General features: G+C 33.0%; 1 protein-coding gene across 4 annotated transcripts in view; it reads left to right on the top strand.

Annotated features, from left to right (window-relative positions):
• The window catches only part of LOC145325126 (muscle-specific protein 300 kDa-like), an 81,529-nt gene that overhangs the window by 475 nt on the left and 65,351 nt on the right, over positions 1–15,703 (top strand). For 2 of the 4 annotated variants that reach the window (XM_080167980.1, XM_080167978.1), the window contains exons 2-15: positions 195–1,007; positions 3,143–4,520; positions 5,146–8,528; positions 8,884–9,230; positions 9,401–9,572; positions 9,747–9,821; positions 10,085–10,210; positions 10,556–10,641; positions 11,063–11,141; positions 12,013–12,102; positions 12,915–12,994; positions 13,741–13,893; positions 14,256–14,366; positions 15,338–15,508. In XM_080167980.1, coding sequence (XP_080024106.1) covers positions 195–1,007; positions 3,143–4,520; positions 5,146–8,528; positions 8,884–9,230; positions 9,401–9,572; positions 9,747–9,821; positions 10,085–10,210; positions 10,556–10,641; positions 11,063–11,141; positions 12,013–12,102; positions 12,915–12,994; positions 13,741–13,893; positions 14,256–14,366; positions 15,338–15,508 — 7,064 coding nt within the window. The remainder of the gene's footprint in view (positions 1–194; positions 1,008–3,142; positions 4,521–5,145; positions 8,529–8,883; positions 9,231–9,400; positions 9,573–9,746; positions 9,822–10,084; positions 10,211–10,555; positions 10,642–11,062; positions 11,142–12,012; positions 12,103–12,914; positions 12,995–13,740; positions 13,894–14,255; positions 14,367–15,337; positions 15,509–15,703) is intronic. The other 2 variants (XM_080167982.1, XM_080167981.1) reach the window with 1 other exon arrangement.

The raw sequence follows: 15,703 nt of genomic DNA, 5'->3' as shown, positions 1-15,703 counted from the left end.
TTGGTGTCACTTTACTCTGTCTCATCCTTGGTCATTTTCAATTTATGACTTCATTTTATTCTAGACACTATAAGAAGCTTTTTTATAGAGCTGCTTCCTTAAAATTTAATTAAACCAATTTAAAATTGTTTTAATTAAGCTTTTTAAACCTAAAGATTAGATTGGTCTTAAACCTAAGTATATTATTATTTCAGGACATTTTAAAGAAGTGTGAGCAATCAGTATCTGTCCATAAAGAATATGATTCCAACTATCAAGCATGTCTACAGTGGCTCACTAACACTGAAGAAAAATACATCAAACACTCAGATGTGCAAGGAAACAGAGATGAAATTAATGACAAGATTAGACTTATGGAAGAGCTACTAAATGAGAAGCCAGATGCCATGCTTTTGCTCAATAAAACCCTGGAGAGTGGCGAGAAGCTCTTTAGTAGTACAGCTCCCGAAGGTAGAGAAGGAATTAGACTGCAAGTCCAAGATCTTCAAAACTCTATGGATGCTCTGTTTGACAAAATGTCTAAGCTTGAAAGAGATTTACAAAACAAGCTTGTCAAATGGACTGGATATGAGGATAGCAGTGCTAGCTTTTTCAGATGGTTGCAAGAAGTACAGGACCAGTTGAAGGGAAGCATCCAGCTTAAAAGTACTTTGGATGAAAAGAAGGCTCAGCTGCAAAGCTACAGAACTTTGCTTCAAGATATTCTTTCACAGCAACCAGTACTTGATGATTTGAAAGAAAAATCTCAATATCTTCCAGAAAAATCTGACAAAATTGAAAGTTTTCTGTCCTCAGCCCAAACTAAGCATGCTGAAGTTCTGCAGAAAGCTAAGCAGACAGTTGAGGATTATGAGAGGATTGTGAATGATCATTATCAGTATACTAAAGCTGTTATGGAGACAACTGAATGGTTGACGGCTACCACTAATACTGTTGAAATGTGGGGAGACAATACTCTGGAAAGATTGAGTCTTCATGCTAATTTGGAGAGGCTTAAAAACTTACAGGTGAAAATTATTGATTTTTAAGACTAAAATATTAGAAAATTTAAAAATCAGTGATTGCACAGATTAAATTGTAACGACAGGTAGCCTTTTTCCATGTTATAAGAATAATTTGTCCTTAAAGAATGATAGTAATTTTGAATTGATAATTCTTTTTGTTAAAATAGACTGACTATTTAAATGTTATTTTCAGTCGTTATATAAATTTTTATATTTATTCAAAAAAGGAACATTTATCAGGGTGTTTAAGCCTCAATTTAATCAACAATTTTTTTACTAATTCAGCTGGATGTCTAAACCTGTGCTTAAAGTGGCTGTGAATTTGCAAATAACGTTATATATATAGGTAGATAACTGGCAATTAGAGATAATTTTTTAAAAATATTGCCTTAAAAAATGACAATTATTCAATTAAATGAAAAAGAATTTTTAAATTTTCTGAACTTTACACTACCGTGAACACCATTTTTAAGAAAACTGAATAATAAATGCATTAAATACGAATAATTGTAGTGATTTGTAGATAATTGCATTCAAAATAGTTAATACGTTATGTTTTTTTTTCAAATGTCATTTAAAAGTAACACACAAGACAGTCATTTTAATGATAAAAATGCAAAAAATAAAAAAAAGTAACAGATCAAAACTTGAAATGTTATTTACTGGCCCGGCTTTTTGCGTTACCTCTCTCTCTCTCCTCTCTCTCTCTCTCCTCTCTCTCTCTCTCTCTCTCTCTCTCTCTCTCTCTCTCTCTCTCCCTCCCTCCCTCTCTCTCTCTCTCTCTCTCTGTTACTCTTCTTTAACTTTGCTATTTCTACCTCTAGGTTAGTTGTTAATTAAATATTATTTAAAGTGTAAAAAGATTAAACCATTCAAATCTATAAAAAGTCATTCTAATCTAAATTTATATTTTCTAATTTCTATTTAATATTCAAAGGGATATAAAAGGGCAGAAAAATAGCTTAAAACCAACGAACGACTTTTTTAATAAAAATAAAATAGCCTAAAACCTTTCCCAAAAACTATAAGAAGCTTCACTGTAAAAGTGAACCATATTGTTTCAGCGGTTAGCGAGATCCTTCTCTACAGATAAAAAAAGCTTACAACTTTATAAAATTGTTAAATCTTTTTATTTAAAACTCACCCTTCAGTATGTGATTGTATGCAGGGAGAAAATGGATATTTGGCTTTTTATTACATTAGTTCCCAAAGTTAATGACATTTTGTTAGTTGGCTAATTAACTTTGGAGACTTTCATAGAATTTTGTGTATATTTTCATTGTGAATATCCATTAATTTAACGGCTCTTGTCTTATGCCTCTAGTTCCCTGGTTAATTATGTAGCAATGGGTGTGCGGGTGGGGCGTTAAGTGTGTGGGTGTGTTAGTGTATACTACGATAGTGTGTGTGCGTGTGTGTGTGTGTGTGTGTGACAAATTGCAATAACTATTCATTTTGGAATAAAAAAAGTAATGTTTATTTTTATGGAAAAACTTTAATAAAATGATTGAATTTTTTGCTGAAGTATATAGCAAATATGATAAATTTTTACTTTTTGAACAATTTAAATCTTAAATATCATTCTTTCTATAGATTTAAGCAATTTTTCTATTGTCTTTATACCGGCTGAAACATACCGAAATTCTGTTAATGATTTTATAAAATAAACCAAACTTTTTCATTACATTTTAAAGAAAGTTCAAAGACAAATATTATTAGAGGTTTATTACAAAATTATTTCCTAAGTATTGATTTTTTAGTTTTTATCTGCAAGCGAAGAAATGGCTTTTTTTCTTATAGTTTAATTGTTGCTCAGACTGTAACGTTAACTTCGTGTTGAATTGAGCATGACATTTTAATCAAATTTTTTTCTAACTTCTTGGAGCTTTTAAGAAATTATTGTACGAAAATTACTTAAAAACAAGGAAAGGTAAATAAAAATGAATTCTGAAAAAAATAATTCGTGATCTCTTTAAACAGACAATTCATCTTTTAAAAATTTACTTTTTGCACACATGTGGGTTTAAATTTGAGGCTTAGGCGCGGCTGCCGAACCCTGGTATTTATACTGTTTTTATATTATATTATATTATATTTACTTTTACATGATAATTATCTTTAAAATATTTCTTTTGTAGGTATCTTTCCCTCAAGAAGAATCCAAGATTGAACATTTGAAAGAATGTGCAGAAAAAGTTTTACCTGGCACCAACGAATTTGGCCAGTCCAATGTCAAATCCCAGGTAGAATCCAGCACTCAGGAGTGGAAGAGTCTCCATGCTACTGTTCAACTTACCATTGAAAATCTAGAATCAAAGATCAAGCAGTGGCAAGAATATGAAAATATAAGGGATAACTGTTTGACTTGGCTCAGAGAAACTGATACTAAGCTACATGCCTTTGATTTGAAATCAACTCTTGATGAAAAGGTTCAGATCTTAGAAGAGATTAAATCTTTGTCAGGAGAAATCAAAGCTAAAGGCCTTGAAATTGATTCTGTAACTGAAAGAGCACAGCAACTTCATAAGGAACATTCTATGAGAAACTCCCAACTAACTGAAATTTCTGTTAAATACCAAAATGTAACAACAAAAATTAAAGATCTTAATGTTAAATGGCAGAAGTATGTTACTGCTCACAGAGAATATGAAGAAATGCTCAATTCTTGCAATAACTGGATTTTGGACATTAGCAACAAGCTAGCTTCTGCTCTTGACATGAGCATGCTAACCCAAGAGGATATTGAGAAGAATATTAGAATCATCAATGAACTTATTCTCTTGAAAGATGATGGATATCAAAATATTCAGACAGCTATTGAGCTGTCACAAAATGTTCTTGCTAATACAGCTCCTGCTGGCCATACAAGAATCTGCAAAGAAATGGATGATCTTCAGACAAGATGGAGTGAACTTGTATCAAAGCTTGGAGAAAGCAGAGTTGCTGTGGATGACTCTATCAGCAAATGGTCTGGATTCCTAGAACAAATTAACCAACTAAAGAACTTTAACCAAAATATTGAAAAAATATTTAAAGATGCTGCCCCAATTAAAGCCCAATCTAATGAGAAGCGTGCTCAAATTGACACTCTCAGAAATGTTGATGAAAAGATCAGAGTTGAGAAAATTGAGGTGGAGAATCTCAGAGTTGTTGCTGAAAAAATGATGTCATCTGGGCAACAAAAGAAATCTGCAGAGGATGCTAAACTTATCATTGATACCTTTGATCGTTTAGACCATGAAGTCAAAACTCTTCTTAATGAAAGAGAGCTGCAATTCAAGGATCATAAAGCATTCAGGATTGCTCAAGAAAATCTGCGCCAATACATCCAACGCTGCAGGGATAAGGTGCACACAATGAGACAAAGATCTCCTAATGATAAAAACTTTGTGGAAGCTGTTACCCAAGCACTTGATCATCTGATCAATAAGGAGGCTCAAGGACAGATTCTAGCCGAACAACTTCAGCAGACTGGTGATGTTTTAGCCGCGGTAACGGCTGAACCTGGAAAATCAGGTATTTTTTTCTGTTTCTAAATCTGCAACTAGATTTATCTGATTGTTCGTCACAGGGGAATTGGGATAACTTGACTGCTACACGAGTTAAGATTTTAAAATTCTGGAAAATATTCCCCAATCAGTATACAACTATTTTTCTCGTATTCATTCGAATCCTGTGGATAAGAACCGGTTCTCATCCATACGAAAAAACTATGTCTAGCATCGTATTATATCCAGCTTTCTGCGATTATAAAAATGTACAATTATAAGATTAAAACTATTTTTTTAGACCGTGCCTTCGGCACCTCGGGGCTAAAAAAAACTGGTTTTCATCTTACAATTGTACATTCTATATCCGCGGAAAGCTGTTTATAATACGATGCGAGAAATAACTATTATCTATCCGTCAGTTTTGCTGTAAAGGTACTTTTGTATGTCACATTTTAAAATTTTATTGAGTATCATGAGGATAAATTGTAACTTAAAATTTAATTGGATTTTTTTGTGTGACATTTTGACAGGTGAAAAAGTTATAGCAGTTATTTAACTTTCATGTTTAACTCTATTTAAGTTATTTATTTTTGTCTGTTTAATTTTAATTTGAAATACAAAGTTTGCTAATTTAACTTTTTAAAATTCAGGTATCAAGAAAGAGGTGATCTCCATGATTGAAAGTTTCAACGTGCTCTACATTGATATCAAGAAACAGAGAGAGCAAATGAACAAAGTGATGAATGTGTTCAGAGAGTTCAAAGAGGAATCAGAAAGATTATCTGACTGGTTGCAACAAGCTGATATTAACATCAAAGCAACCAAAACTTCTCTTTTCTCTAACATTGAGGAGAAAGAGAAGGCAGTTAAAGATATGAATGAGCTTAATGTTAAACTAGTAGCTGGCAAGAAGGAGATTGATAAGTATACTGAAATGGCTAATCATATGAAGGGAACTTGTCTTGAGGCAAATGTTACTTCTCAATTGAAAGATACTCTTAACAAATATGAATCAACATGTGCCTTAGCTGCTGATATTCTCAAGAAATGTGAAACTATTTTCAATCAGCATCATGAGTTTGATGTCAATACTTTAAAAACTAAAGAATGGATTGATAATGCCTGGAAGATAATTAGAGGAAATCAGAATTCCGAAGGCAGAACTAAGGAAGATCTTCATGGGCAGCTTGATAAATTAAGACAACTGATTTCTGACCAAGATGAGGGTCAGAAATATCTACATGCTGCAATTGACTGGGGAGATAAGGCCAACAGAAATACTCGCTCTGACGGCAAGGAAAGAATTAACAGCACTATTCAAGGACTACAAAGTGAATGGGAAAAACTGTTAAAGAAAATGTCTTCTGCTAAAGTTACTATTGAAACTGATTTGCTTCAATGGTCTAACACCCAACAAAATATGACTAAGCTTGAAGAATGGCTGACTGACAGAGAAACAAGGCTGCAACAAGTTTCTCAACAAAGGACTGTTATGATTACAAGAAGATCAACACTTGGAATTACTACTTTGTCTGTTAGTGAAAGACAAGCTAGTCTAAGAAGAACTAATAGTATCCTACAAGACATTCAAGCTTTTGAGCCCATGATTGCAACAGTAGCCCTTCAAAACAAGGAAGCTCCAACAACTGAAATTACATCCAAGTATGCAAGTCTATCTAAGCAAGCTCATGAAATGTATAACAAGGAGAAGGAAATGGTTCATAAACATGAAGTGTTTATTGATGCTGGCAATGACTTTATGACCTGGCTGAAGCTAGCACAGGACAGGTTAGACAGATGTTCTGAAGCAACTGGAGATAGAGAATCCTTGGCTAGCAAATCATCCCAACTTAAAGTTCTTGTTATGGAGAAGAAGGTAGGCGAAGAGAAGCTTGAGAAAGCTTTACATGCTGCTGCTGAGGCTTGCCAAGTTGCCTTTGAAGATGATCAAGTTATCATTGAAGAGGAAGTTGCCTATCTACAAGATGAATTCGATCAATACAATGCTGATCTAACAAGGTGCAAGTCTATCTTGGAAGGAGGTATTGTCAAATGGACAGATTATCAAGAGTTATACCAAGAAGCCTTAGAATGGATTGATAAAACTGAGGTTGCTGTTAAAAGCTTCAACAAACCAAAGAAAACCAGCAAAGAAAAAAGAGCTGTTTATGAAGAATTCCAAGGAAAAGTTCAATCAATCTTTGATTGGCAGAAGGAGCTTGATGTACTAAATAAGAAAGGATTAAAACTGCTTGAAAATTGTGCTGACTCAAGAGTTTCAAACACCATCACCCAACTTACAACCAAATATCAAGCTCTGCAATCACTGTCTAAGGAAGTGTTGAGACGCCTTGAAGTTCAAAGCCAAGAGCACGGTCAGTTTGATACCCTTTCCACTGACTTTAACACATGGATTGAGAAAACTGGAAAATCTCTGGCTGAATTAAGAAATGCTAACAACACACATCAAGAACTTGAGGAGAAACTTAATGGAGTTAAAGAGATCCGAACTTCAATGGAACAAGGACAAAACAAGCTGCGCTACTTGCAAGATCTAAAGGAGAGAGTTATTCTTAACACAGATCATGATAGCACAGCTGATATTGAAAAGTCAATGCAGACAATGAGAACTAGATTTGAAAATCTTATTAATGAAGTCCAAAATGTAAAGAAAAATATCAACAGCAGATTTGACTTGCTTGAAGAGCTAAGCAAGTCTAACAAACTTCTGCTTGAATGGATTGAAGATAATGAAAACAAAATAAAATCTGAAGGAGAACTTCTTAATGATATAGGAGAAAAGAGAGCAAGCCTTGAAAAGTTTAAAACTCTCAAGAAAGATATCAGAGCTTATCAACCAACTGTGGACAAACTTGAAAAGAAGTTGAATGACCATCCAAATATTCCCAAGAATGAATATGCAACTGCAATTGAAAGATTCCATAACATTAGCACCAAGGTTGATAAGAGAATAAAAGCTCTTACTGATCATGTTCAAGCTCATGAATCATACAAAGGAACTTTTACTGAAGCTCTTGAATATATCAAGAATGTTAAAATGACTCTTCAAGAGTGCAGCAGTTCTAGTGGGGATAAATCATCCGCTGTAGAAAAGGAAAGTAAGCTTGCAAAGATTATTGAAGATTTCCCTGAAGGCGACACTCTCCTTAGAAATGTTAGCAGATACAGTGCTGGTGCTATAGATACTAGTGGAGAAGAAGGTAAAGATGCCATCAAACAAGAGGAATATCAGCTTAGATATGATTGGGATCAGACCAGAAATCAAGCAAGACAATACCAGAAGACACTGAAGAAATGTATTGATGCTTGGGAGGATTATGAAAAATGTGAGAGCGCCATGACCTCTTGGATTGCTCAATTCCAGTCTAAAGTAGATTCAGAAAGCAAACAAGGAGATAAATCTGTGCAACATCTTGATAGGCGCAAGACCCTTCTTGCTGAAGCACAAAAGCAAAAGTATGACATGGAAGCAATGAATGATAAGTGTGAAATTCTTATGGAATATTGCTCAAGACCTGATATTAGAGATCAGACAGTCAACACCCAAGCAGCATATACAAATCTACTTACAACTGTTCAAGGTCTTGTAAACAGAACAGAACAATCAATGTCTGATCATACACTGTTTACCAAGGCTAAGGATGAATTCCTTGAATGGTACAGCATTGCTATGGGTACTGTTCAAGATTCAGCCAACCCTGAAGGTTCTGCTGAGGATGTTAAACAGAGAGCTGAATTGATAAAGAATGTTGCTGCCAGAATGACTGAAGGTCAGCATTTCCTCAACTGTACATCTGAAGCTTATAACAAGGTCGTTGCCGGGTTGGATGAAACACAACAGGCAGAGTTCAAAACAGATCTTGCAAAGATTAAGAAGGATTTTGATGGTCTTAATGTGCTGATCAACAATGAGATGAGTATTATGAAGGCTGCTGTCACCAGATGGAATGTCTACAATGAAACCATCAATGACATCAAGTCTTGGATTTCTGATATTGAAAACAACGCTCAGGTACAAAATTTGATTTTAACAGAGCTAATTTTTAACTTTGTTATTTATGTCCGTACGAGCAATAGCGCTGATAATAACTAAATTACTTACAATTTAAAATCAAATAAATTTGTTCTATGGTTTATTAGTTAATTAATGAAAATAGCATATTCTGTTATTGCTAAAATGTGTAAATGTGTTTACTTACTATTTGTTATCTTTAAAAAAAAAATGATATAATCGTAATCGAAACTAAATTATCTTTGTTTCATTATTTAATTTTTCAAATCTTTATATCAAATAGAAATAACATATTCTGATAGTTCCATAAATTTATTTACTCTGATTTAAAAAAGATATTATAAATGTATTTTAGGAAACAAGCACTTCTAGCGGACAGCTAGGCGAAATGAAAACTACTCTTCAGAAGAAGAAATATACTCTTGAAGAAATCAAAAAGAAACAAGCCACCCTTTCAAATCTGAAAACAGAATCAGCTGAGCTGAGCAAAACGGCTGATGATGAATCTATCTACAAAGATTTTACCAACATTGAATCTAAACTGAACAAGTTTGATGATAAATGCAAAGAAGAAATTAAAGAAGTTGAAAAAGAGATTGAAGATTTCAATACATATACTCACAAAATGCAAGAGACAGAGAAATGGCTGCTGCAAATTAGCTTCCAGCTGATGGCACATAACAGCCTATATATCAGCAACAGGTAAACATATTTCATCTAATATTAATAAGGATTACATAAAATTTTGTCTCTTCTATATATTTTAAAGATACTCCTATCTTTATTTGTCTTTTTTAAATGCACATCTTAAATGTATAATTCAAGGTTTATGCCAAGCAATTACTTTTTAAGATTTATTTTTTGTTCATTAGGGAGCAAGCCGAACAGCAGTTGAAGCAGCACCAAGAGCTGTTAGATCAAATTAACAGCTTCCAGGCCAGTTTGGATGCTGTGAGGGGACTTGGTGAGAATCAAGTTTCTAGGTACAAGGATGTTAATCAGGATATTGAGTCCACCATCAGCAAAGCACATCAAAACATCCAGGTATATTATCATAGACTGCTGTATTTATAAAAAAAAAGCAGATAAATACATAAGCTAGCACTATATATGGATTATGAAGCTGCATACTTGTAAAACGTAAAGTCAGACTTATTATACCCTAGTTTTAGAGATGTTGTGCTTCTAAATATCTATTTTAATATTACATTATTTTAGGAAAGTTACAATTCCCTACAGCAAACTGGAGTACAAATTAAGAACAGACTTCTCGGTTCTCTTGAAAAATTCCAGGTATTGTAAAAGTCGTCTTACATTGTTTCCAAACAAAAATTTATTAATATGTTTTCTTATAAGTCAGCCAAATATTTGCCTAAAACAGATGAAATATTTTACTATGCCTGGTTAGGATCTACAGGCAAAAGTTTTCAATCAAATGCTTTTTTGTCTATAGATTTTATAATAATATAATTAATAACAGGTTTTTAAAAAACACTTTATTCTTCTTTAGTCAAAATTATTATTGAAATAGGTTTCTAGAAGTAATTATTATTCAGGAATATGAAGATACCCTGGAATCTATAATGGAGCATATAAAAGAATGGGAGCCAGAAATCCAGGAAGAATTGTCTGTTCCTGTAGCTAACATGGAGGATATTAACACTGAAATGGAGAAACTTAGGGTAAGATAAAATCAGTTTTGTTAGCCACGGGGGGAATGGAATTTTTTTAAAATCATATAAAGCTTAGTATATTTTAGTTTTTTTACACTAATGCCCAAAGTTAAATAATAATAACTTTTAAAATTTTTGAATCAAATCAATTTTGATTCATTGGTTCATTAAGTTGAGTGTCTAAATGTTTTAACCACTAATCGTAATCTATGGAAGGGGTAATTTTGTGTACCATCCTTGGAGATGTACATTAATTTATCAGTCATTGTCTTATCCCTTTAGATTCTTGATATATTTAGCTTTTTAAATATATTAGGGAGAAGTATTATGACTTTAATCAATAATATTGTTTAGGGTATCCACAACCGCTTGGAGAATGAGAAATCTCGTTTGGTGAGTGCCATCCAGGCTTGTGAAGCTGCAACTGCTTGTATTTCCAGGTATAATCAATCAATTTCATTTAAAGTTCGTTTTTTTTCTGATTATTTTGAGTGTTTTTTAACTTATATAATATAACAGAAACCTTAACCGTTCAATTTAATTTTGAAATAAAATAAAAATAAGGGGAGTAAGTAGGTTTTTTTCTGATGTTAGGTTGCTTTAATCTTTCAATTACAATATTTGATTATTTGGCTGTGTGTAGTTTAGAGAACCTTCAAAATAATTAAAAATAAAGGGGGGGGGGGGGGGTGTTCAGTAGGTTTTCAAAGACCCCCACCTTATCCTGTAGGAACTATGGAGATGTTAGCCATTAATATATGATACTGATCTCCCTAATTTTTCTTAAAAGAGGGGGGACACTGCTGCATAGGCGCCTTTAGGGAAAGCAATAACTATTTTATCCAATAAATTTATTTGCAGACCAACCACTCCATTGGAAGACGCCAAGTCAATGAAGGAAACTGAGGCTAAGCAAACTCTTGAAGATCTTATTGACCAGGTAGGGCTTGTGTGCCGTTGTAGTTCGAGATTGGGAAAGTGAAACGTGTGAAAATATGTTAACAAGTCGACGTAAATATAAGGCGAATTAGCGATAATTTTGTAAGGGGAGAAAGTGACGTCATAAAATTGAGGAATATCCATCTCTCTTTTAGTGGTTTTCTTTCCCAGTCCTCCTCTCCTCATCCTTGATTTTTATGAAGTCAGAATTTTTTTGAGCGACTTTCTTCCCTCCCATAATTTTTAGTAAATGTCAATAAGGCCTCCATAAACCCTTATAGGTTTGACAGGCTACTGTACTCCCAATAGGTAAACTTTGTTTTTTTTGTGATATATATTTTCATGTTTTACTCTCTTTGAATATCATTTGTACAGTTTTAGAAGTTTATACACTGTTTAGTTTATAATTCAAAAAATATTAAGTAATTCAAAATAATCATAATATCTTATTATGTCATTATAAAAAAAAGAATCTTTAAAGTTACTAAATGAATGAGATTTTTATTTAAAATTAGATTTTATTTAAGGCACTTTAATTAATCCTTACAATTTAACAAAAAATTAAAATTTTGAAGATTTTTAGAAGAGTTAAAGTGCTTTTAATAAAGTTTGTTATTTCGTGTGTGCGTTTTGTTTTCCAGACTAGAATTAGTTTAGTAAATACCTTAGAAGATAAATTTTACCCAAATTGTAACCAATTTTTCGCCTGTCAAATTTTAACACAAAACAAGTATTTATTGACATTTTGTAGTCGTAAAATTACAATTGTGTCCTTGGGATGCGCTACTCATTTTCCCTGATTTTTCTAAATTGATTGTGTGTGTGTTTTGTTTTGTAATCTATAGATATGCACTACTAACATTGTATTTTAGGAAATAACGTATTCTGACAGAGTGCGACATCTGTTGGAACAGGTTGAAACTAAAAACATCCTAGACACATTTGACACCACACTTACCAAGGTATATCATACACATAAGACACGTGTGATACCATTTCCAAGTAAAAGTCTAGTCTTAAAGTCTAAAGCAGCTATTATATGTTTTATGTGTGTCAGTTAACACCCCATTTACTGCTTCCATAGAAACCAGGGATCTAAAGTGATGAGACAATGGCCTATAGATTGATGTACAAGTACATCCCCAAAAATTAGTGGTTGAAACGTCTGAACACTCAACTTAGTGCACCGACCAATCAAAATTCCATCTAGTCCCCAAAGTTGTTAAGCCAACCAATAGGAAAACGTTATTAAAACTTTGGGGACTCAATAATAATAAACAGCTCATTTTCCCCTCTCACACTTTACTGAAACCCTTTGAATCATTATTGGATACTATATTCAATAGGTTTATCCACTATAGCAACTTTCTAGCTGTGTATAGAACAGGGTATTTTTTTCAGGGTGTTTTTCTTAAAGTTCTTTGTTAGTGTTTAGTCAAATGCGATTATCAAGTCAAATTATTCTTAGTTTTTTACCAAATGTATATCTGAAATGTGCATAATTAAAAACAGTTTGACTTAATAAGTGATTTGGTTAAACGCTACACACTACTTTACGGAAAATACGCGAAAAAAATTAGGATTTATTAATGAGCCATTAATTTTTAAAATATAATATGTGATATTAACTTTGTTAAGACTAGACTTTTACTTATATCTTTTTTGTTATGATTTTTATTTTTACTGCACCTTTTATTTAAATACATTTTTAAAGTTTTGATTTTATCATTTATTTGAAAACTATATTTTTTAAATTAAATTAAAATGCTTATAGGTCCAAACTCGTATGTCTGAACTTGGAGCTAAGAGTAATGAGTATACTGGCATTCAGAAACAAAAGGAGAATCTTATCAGGTAAGATTTCAGATTAATCAACAATGCTTTCTATACTTTATTGTTGTTTGTTTAGCACTAAAGACCTTCAAAAAAGTTTATCTTTGTATTTTATTTGGTTGCTCTGTTTCTGTTAAGTGCCCAGTACCTTTTATTCTGCGTATTATGTCAATCTCATCGAATTTCTAATTTTGTACATCTGCTAAGTTAAGTGTGTCTGTCTATATCAAATTTAAGTATCTTCGCCTTTTTTCTTGGGTTATTATTGTTTTAGGGTTTGAATTTCCACATATAAATTCAAGAATTTCTTTGGGGTTTATGAATTCAATATATGTACACGAGAGGAATGTAAGTTTTTGAAAAAGGCATATATTCCATGCAAGCTAATCTTGTTTTTCGAATTTCTCAGTTGAATACATTCGCGCAACTTCTCCTGGTTGTGTAAGAAGGGAGATTATTGGGTGGTTTGGATACTTAATAGTCACGTACATAATATCTGTACAGCCCTTATCCCAAGCTTCTCTGCGGAGAGCGTCATTCATTACGGTGACTTAATTTGGGACACCTGCCATACTCGGCGAGGGTGAGGTAATAAGGAGTAGCTCCCTTGAGACAGCGGGTCAAGGCATAATGTACTTGAGCGTGAAGCTTGATAGCCCTAGTGGCTATACAAAAGTGTCTCGTCCTTCTCCATGGCTACTTAGGTCCAAACACTAAGAAACAATGGCTACACAAACAAGTAATAAATCAAAATATTTAAATTTCAGATGGATAGAAAGCACTGAGACAAGTGTGGCAGAGTTCCTGACCCGACCCAGCAAACTGCGGGCAGATGCGGCACAAATGGAAATCAATATGATCACGGATATCCAGCAGACTCTGGTGGAAAAACAGGCTGTTCTAGAGGATATCAATTTCAGGTATGACCATTAACATTTCAGCAATACATAGGTTAGACATTATAGGACAGTAAACAACGATATGTTATTACTTGGATGTTGCACCATATTTTCCTGTACTCTAGTAAAGTGATACTAACAGCTGTCTGAAAAAACGATACCTCTATCCAAACCCTTTTACCTAATCCCCGCTCCTCCTATTGAATAAACGAACCGACCAATAAATGAGTCTCATTGTAGCAACCTAAATTGACGATGAATTTTACCCTGATTACATCAATATTTTACCGTATCAAATTAAAAAGTGTTTTTCATGTTTTTGTCTACTCGAAACATATTTACTAGTTAAAAACATACTTAACCTAGCCTAACTATTTTCATAGAATGGAGGAACAGGACATCGATTTGAAGATTTCTCTGGACACCCTGGATCAACACATCAGTATGCTTCTCGAGAAAAGATACAGCCAACAATCCATTGTTGAGGACTTCAGGTATATAATAGTTATTTCACGCATCGTATTATAGACAGCTTTCCGCGGATACTGAAATGAAACATTAAAAGATTAATACCAGATTTTTTTTTAGCCCCGAGAGGCCGAAGTCCGGGTCTAACAAAACTGGTACCTATTAATTTTATGATTTCTTATTTTAAATTTTTTTCGGAGAAAATTGTCTGTAATACAATGTTATAAATGTTTTTTAGTACAACTGAGAACCAGTTCTAATCCAGTGAATATTAATCGGTTTGGAAGCCATACTGAAAACTTTTTTTCTTTCAAAACAAAGAATATGAGTATGTTCTTTTGGAAATCAAACCGGTTTAGAGTCGTGAAGAAAAAGCCTGTCTTGTATGTTAGAAATTGGTGACTAAAAACATTCCTAGTATCTTGACCAGGGAACTCTTTGTTCGCAAAGGCCTGTAAAACATATCATTTATTTATCCGCGGACAAATGTATATAAATTTAATGTCTAAATTGAATTTTAAAAGTAGTTCAAAGGTGAAAATAAAACTAGAATCCATACTTTCTAGAAAGTTTGATTATCAAATCTAAAATGCACACATTTATTTCTTTAAAAATACTATTTCTTTCAAACTTTTCAATTGAAAAAAAGTACATTTCTACCACTCGAATTTTTAAAGTTTTTATTGATGAGTTATATCCACAAATCTTTCATGTTTCTATTTAAATTAAATAAGAAAAAAAGTCTAATAGCTTTTTAGGTTTTAATTGGCCATTTAAGAAATCAAAATTAATTTTTATATTTTTTGTTGTTGAAAAAGGGCATTTAGTTAACACTTCTTTAAATTTTCTATCAAACCACACAACACATGGATTTTCTTTACAGTTTGATATCGGTTCAACAGAATCTTAATCTGAAAAATATATTTTCATAAAATAAAAATAAAATGTGATATTATGAGATTGAGAATGGAACATAAAAAAATTGTTTATTTTTTAGGTTTTACTACCAAGACACAATGGCCTGGTTCGACAAGATTTCTCGGGAAATGCGGGAGCTGGAGGAGAACACAGAGATGAACTCCACCACAAGGTTGGAGAAGGTCACCATGCTCATCAACAACTATGAGGACAACAAGGAGAGGGCCACCAACTTGGAGGAAAAATCTAAGTAAGTTTTTATTTTTTTGTAGTGAAGCTACTCAAGATTCATTTTAGTTTGTCTGTTGGTTATTAACCATTTTAAGTGTGATATATAGAGCCATTTTTCCATTCATATTCTCAAATATAATTATATTATTAACTAATGTATAGGTGGGTTGGCGTTGGAGGTCAGGATAATAGCCTAAAACCACCCTGGTGTATT

The sequence above is a fragment of the Acartia tonsa genome, chromosome 7 (genome assembly GCF_053477335.1).
Source record: "Acartia tonsa isolate MP-2025a chromosome 7, ASM5347733v1, whole genome shotgun sequence".
In the NCBI taxonomy this organism is placed as follows: domain Eukaryota; kingdom Metazoa; phylum Arthropoda; class Copepoda; order Calanoida; family Acartiidae; genus Acartia; species Acartia tonsa.
Note: the sequence above shows the minus strand (reverse complement) of the source record. Positions and strands in the feature narration are given on the sequence as shown.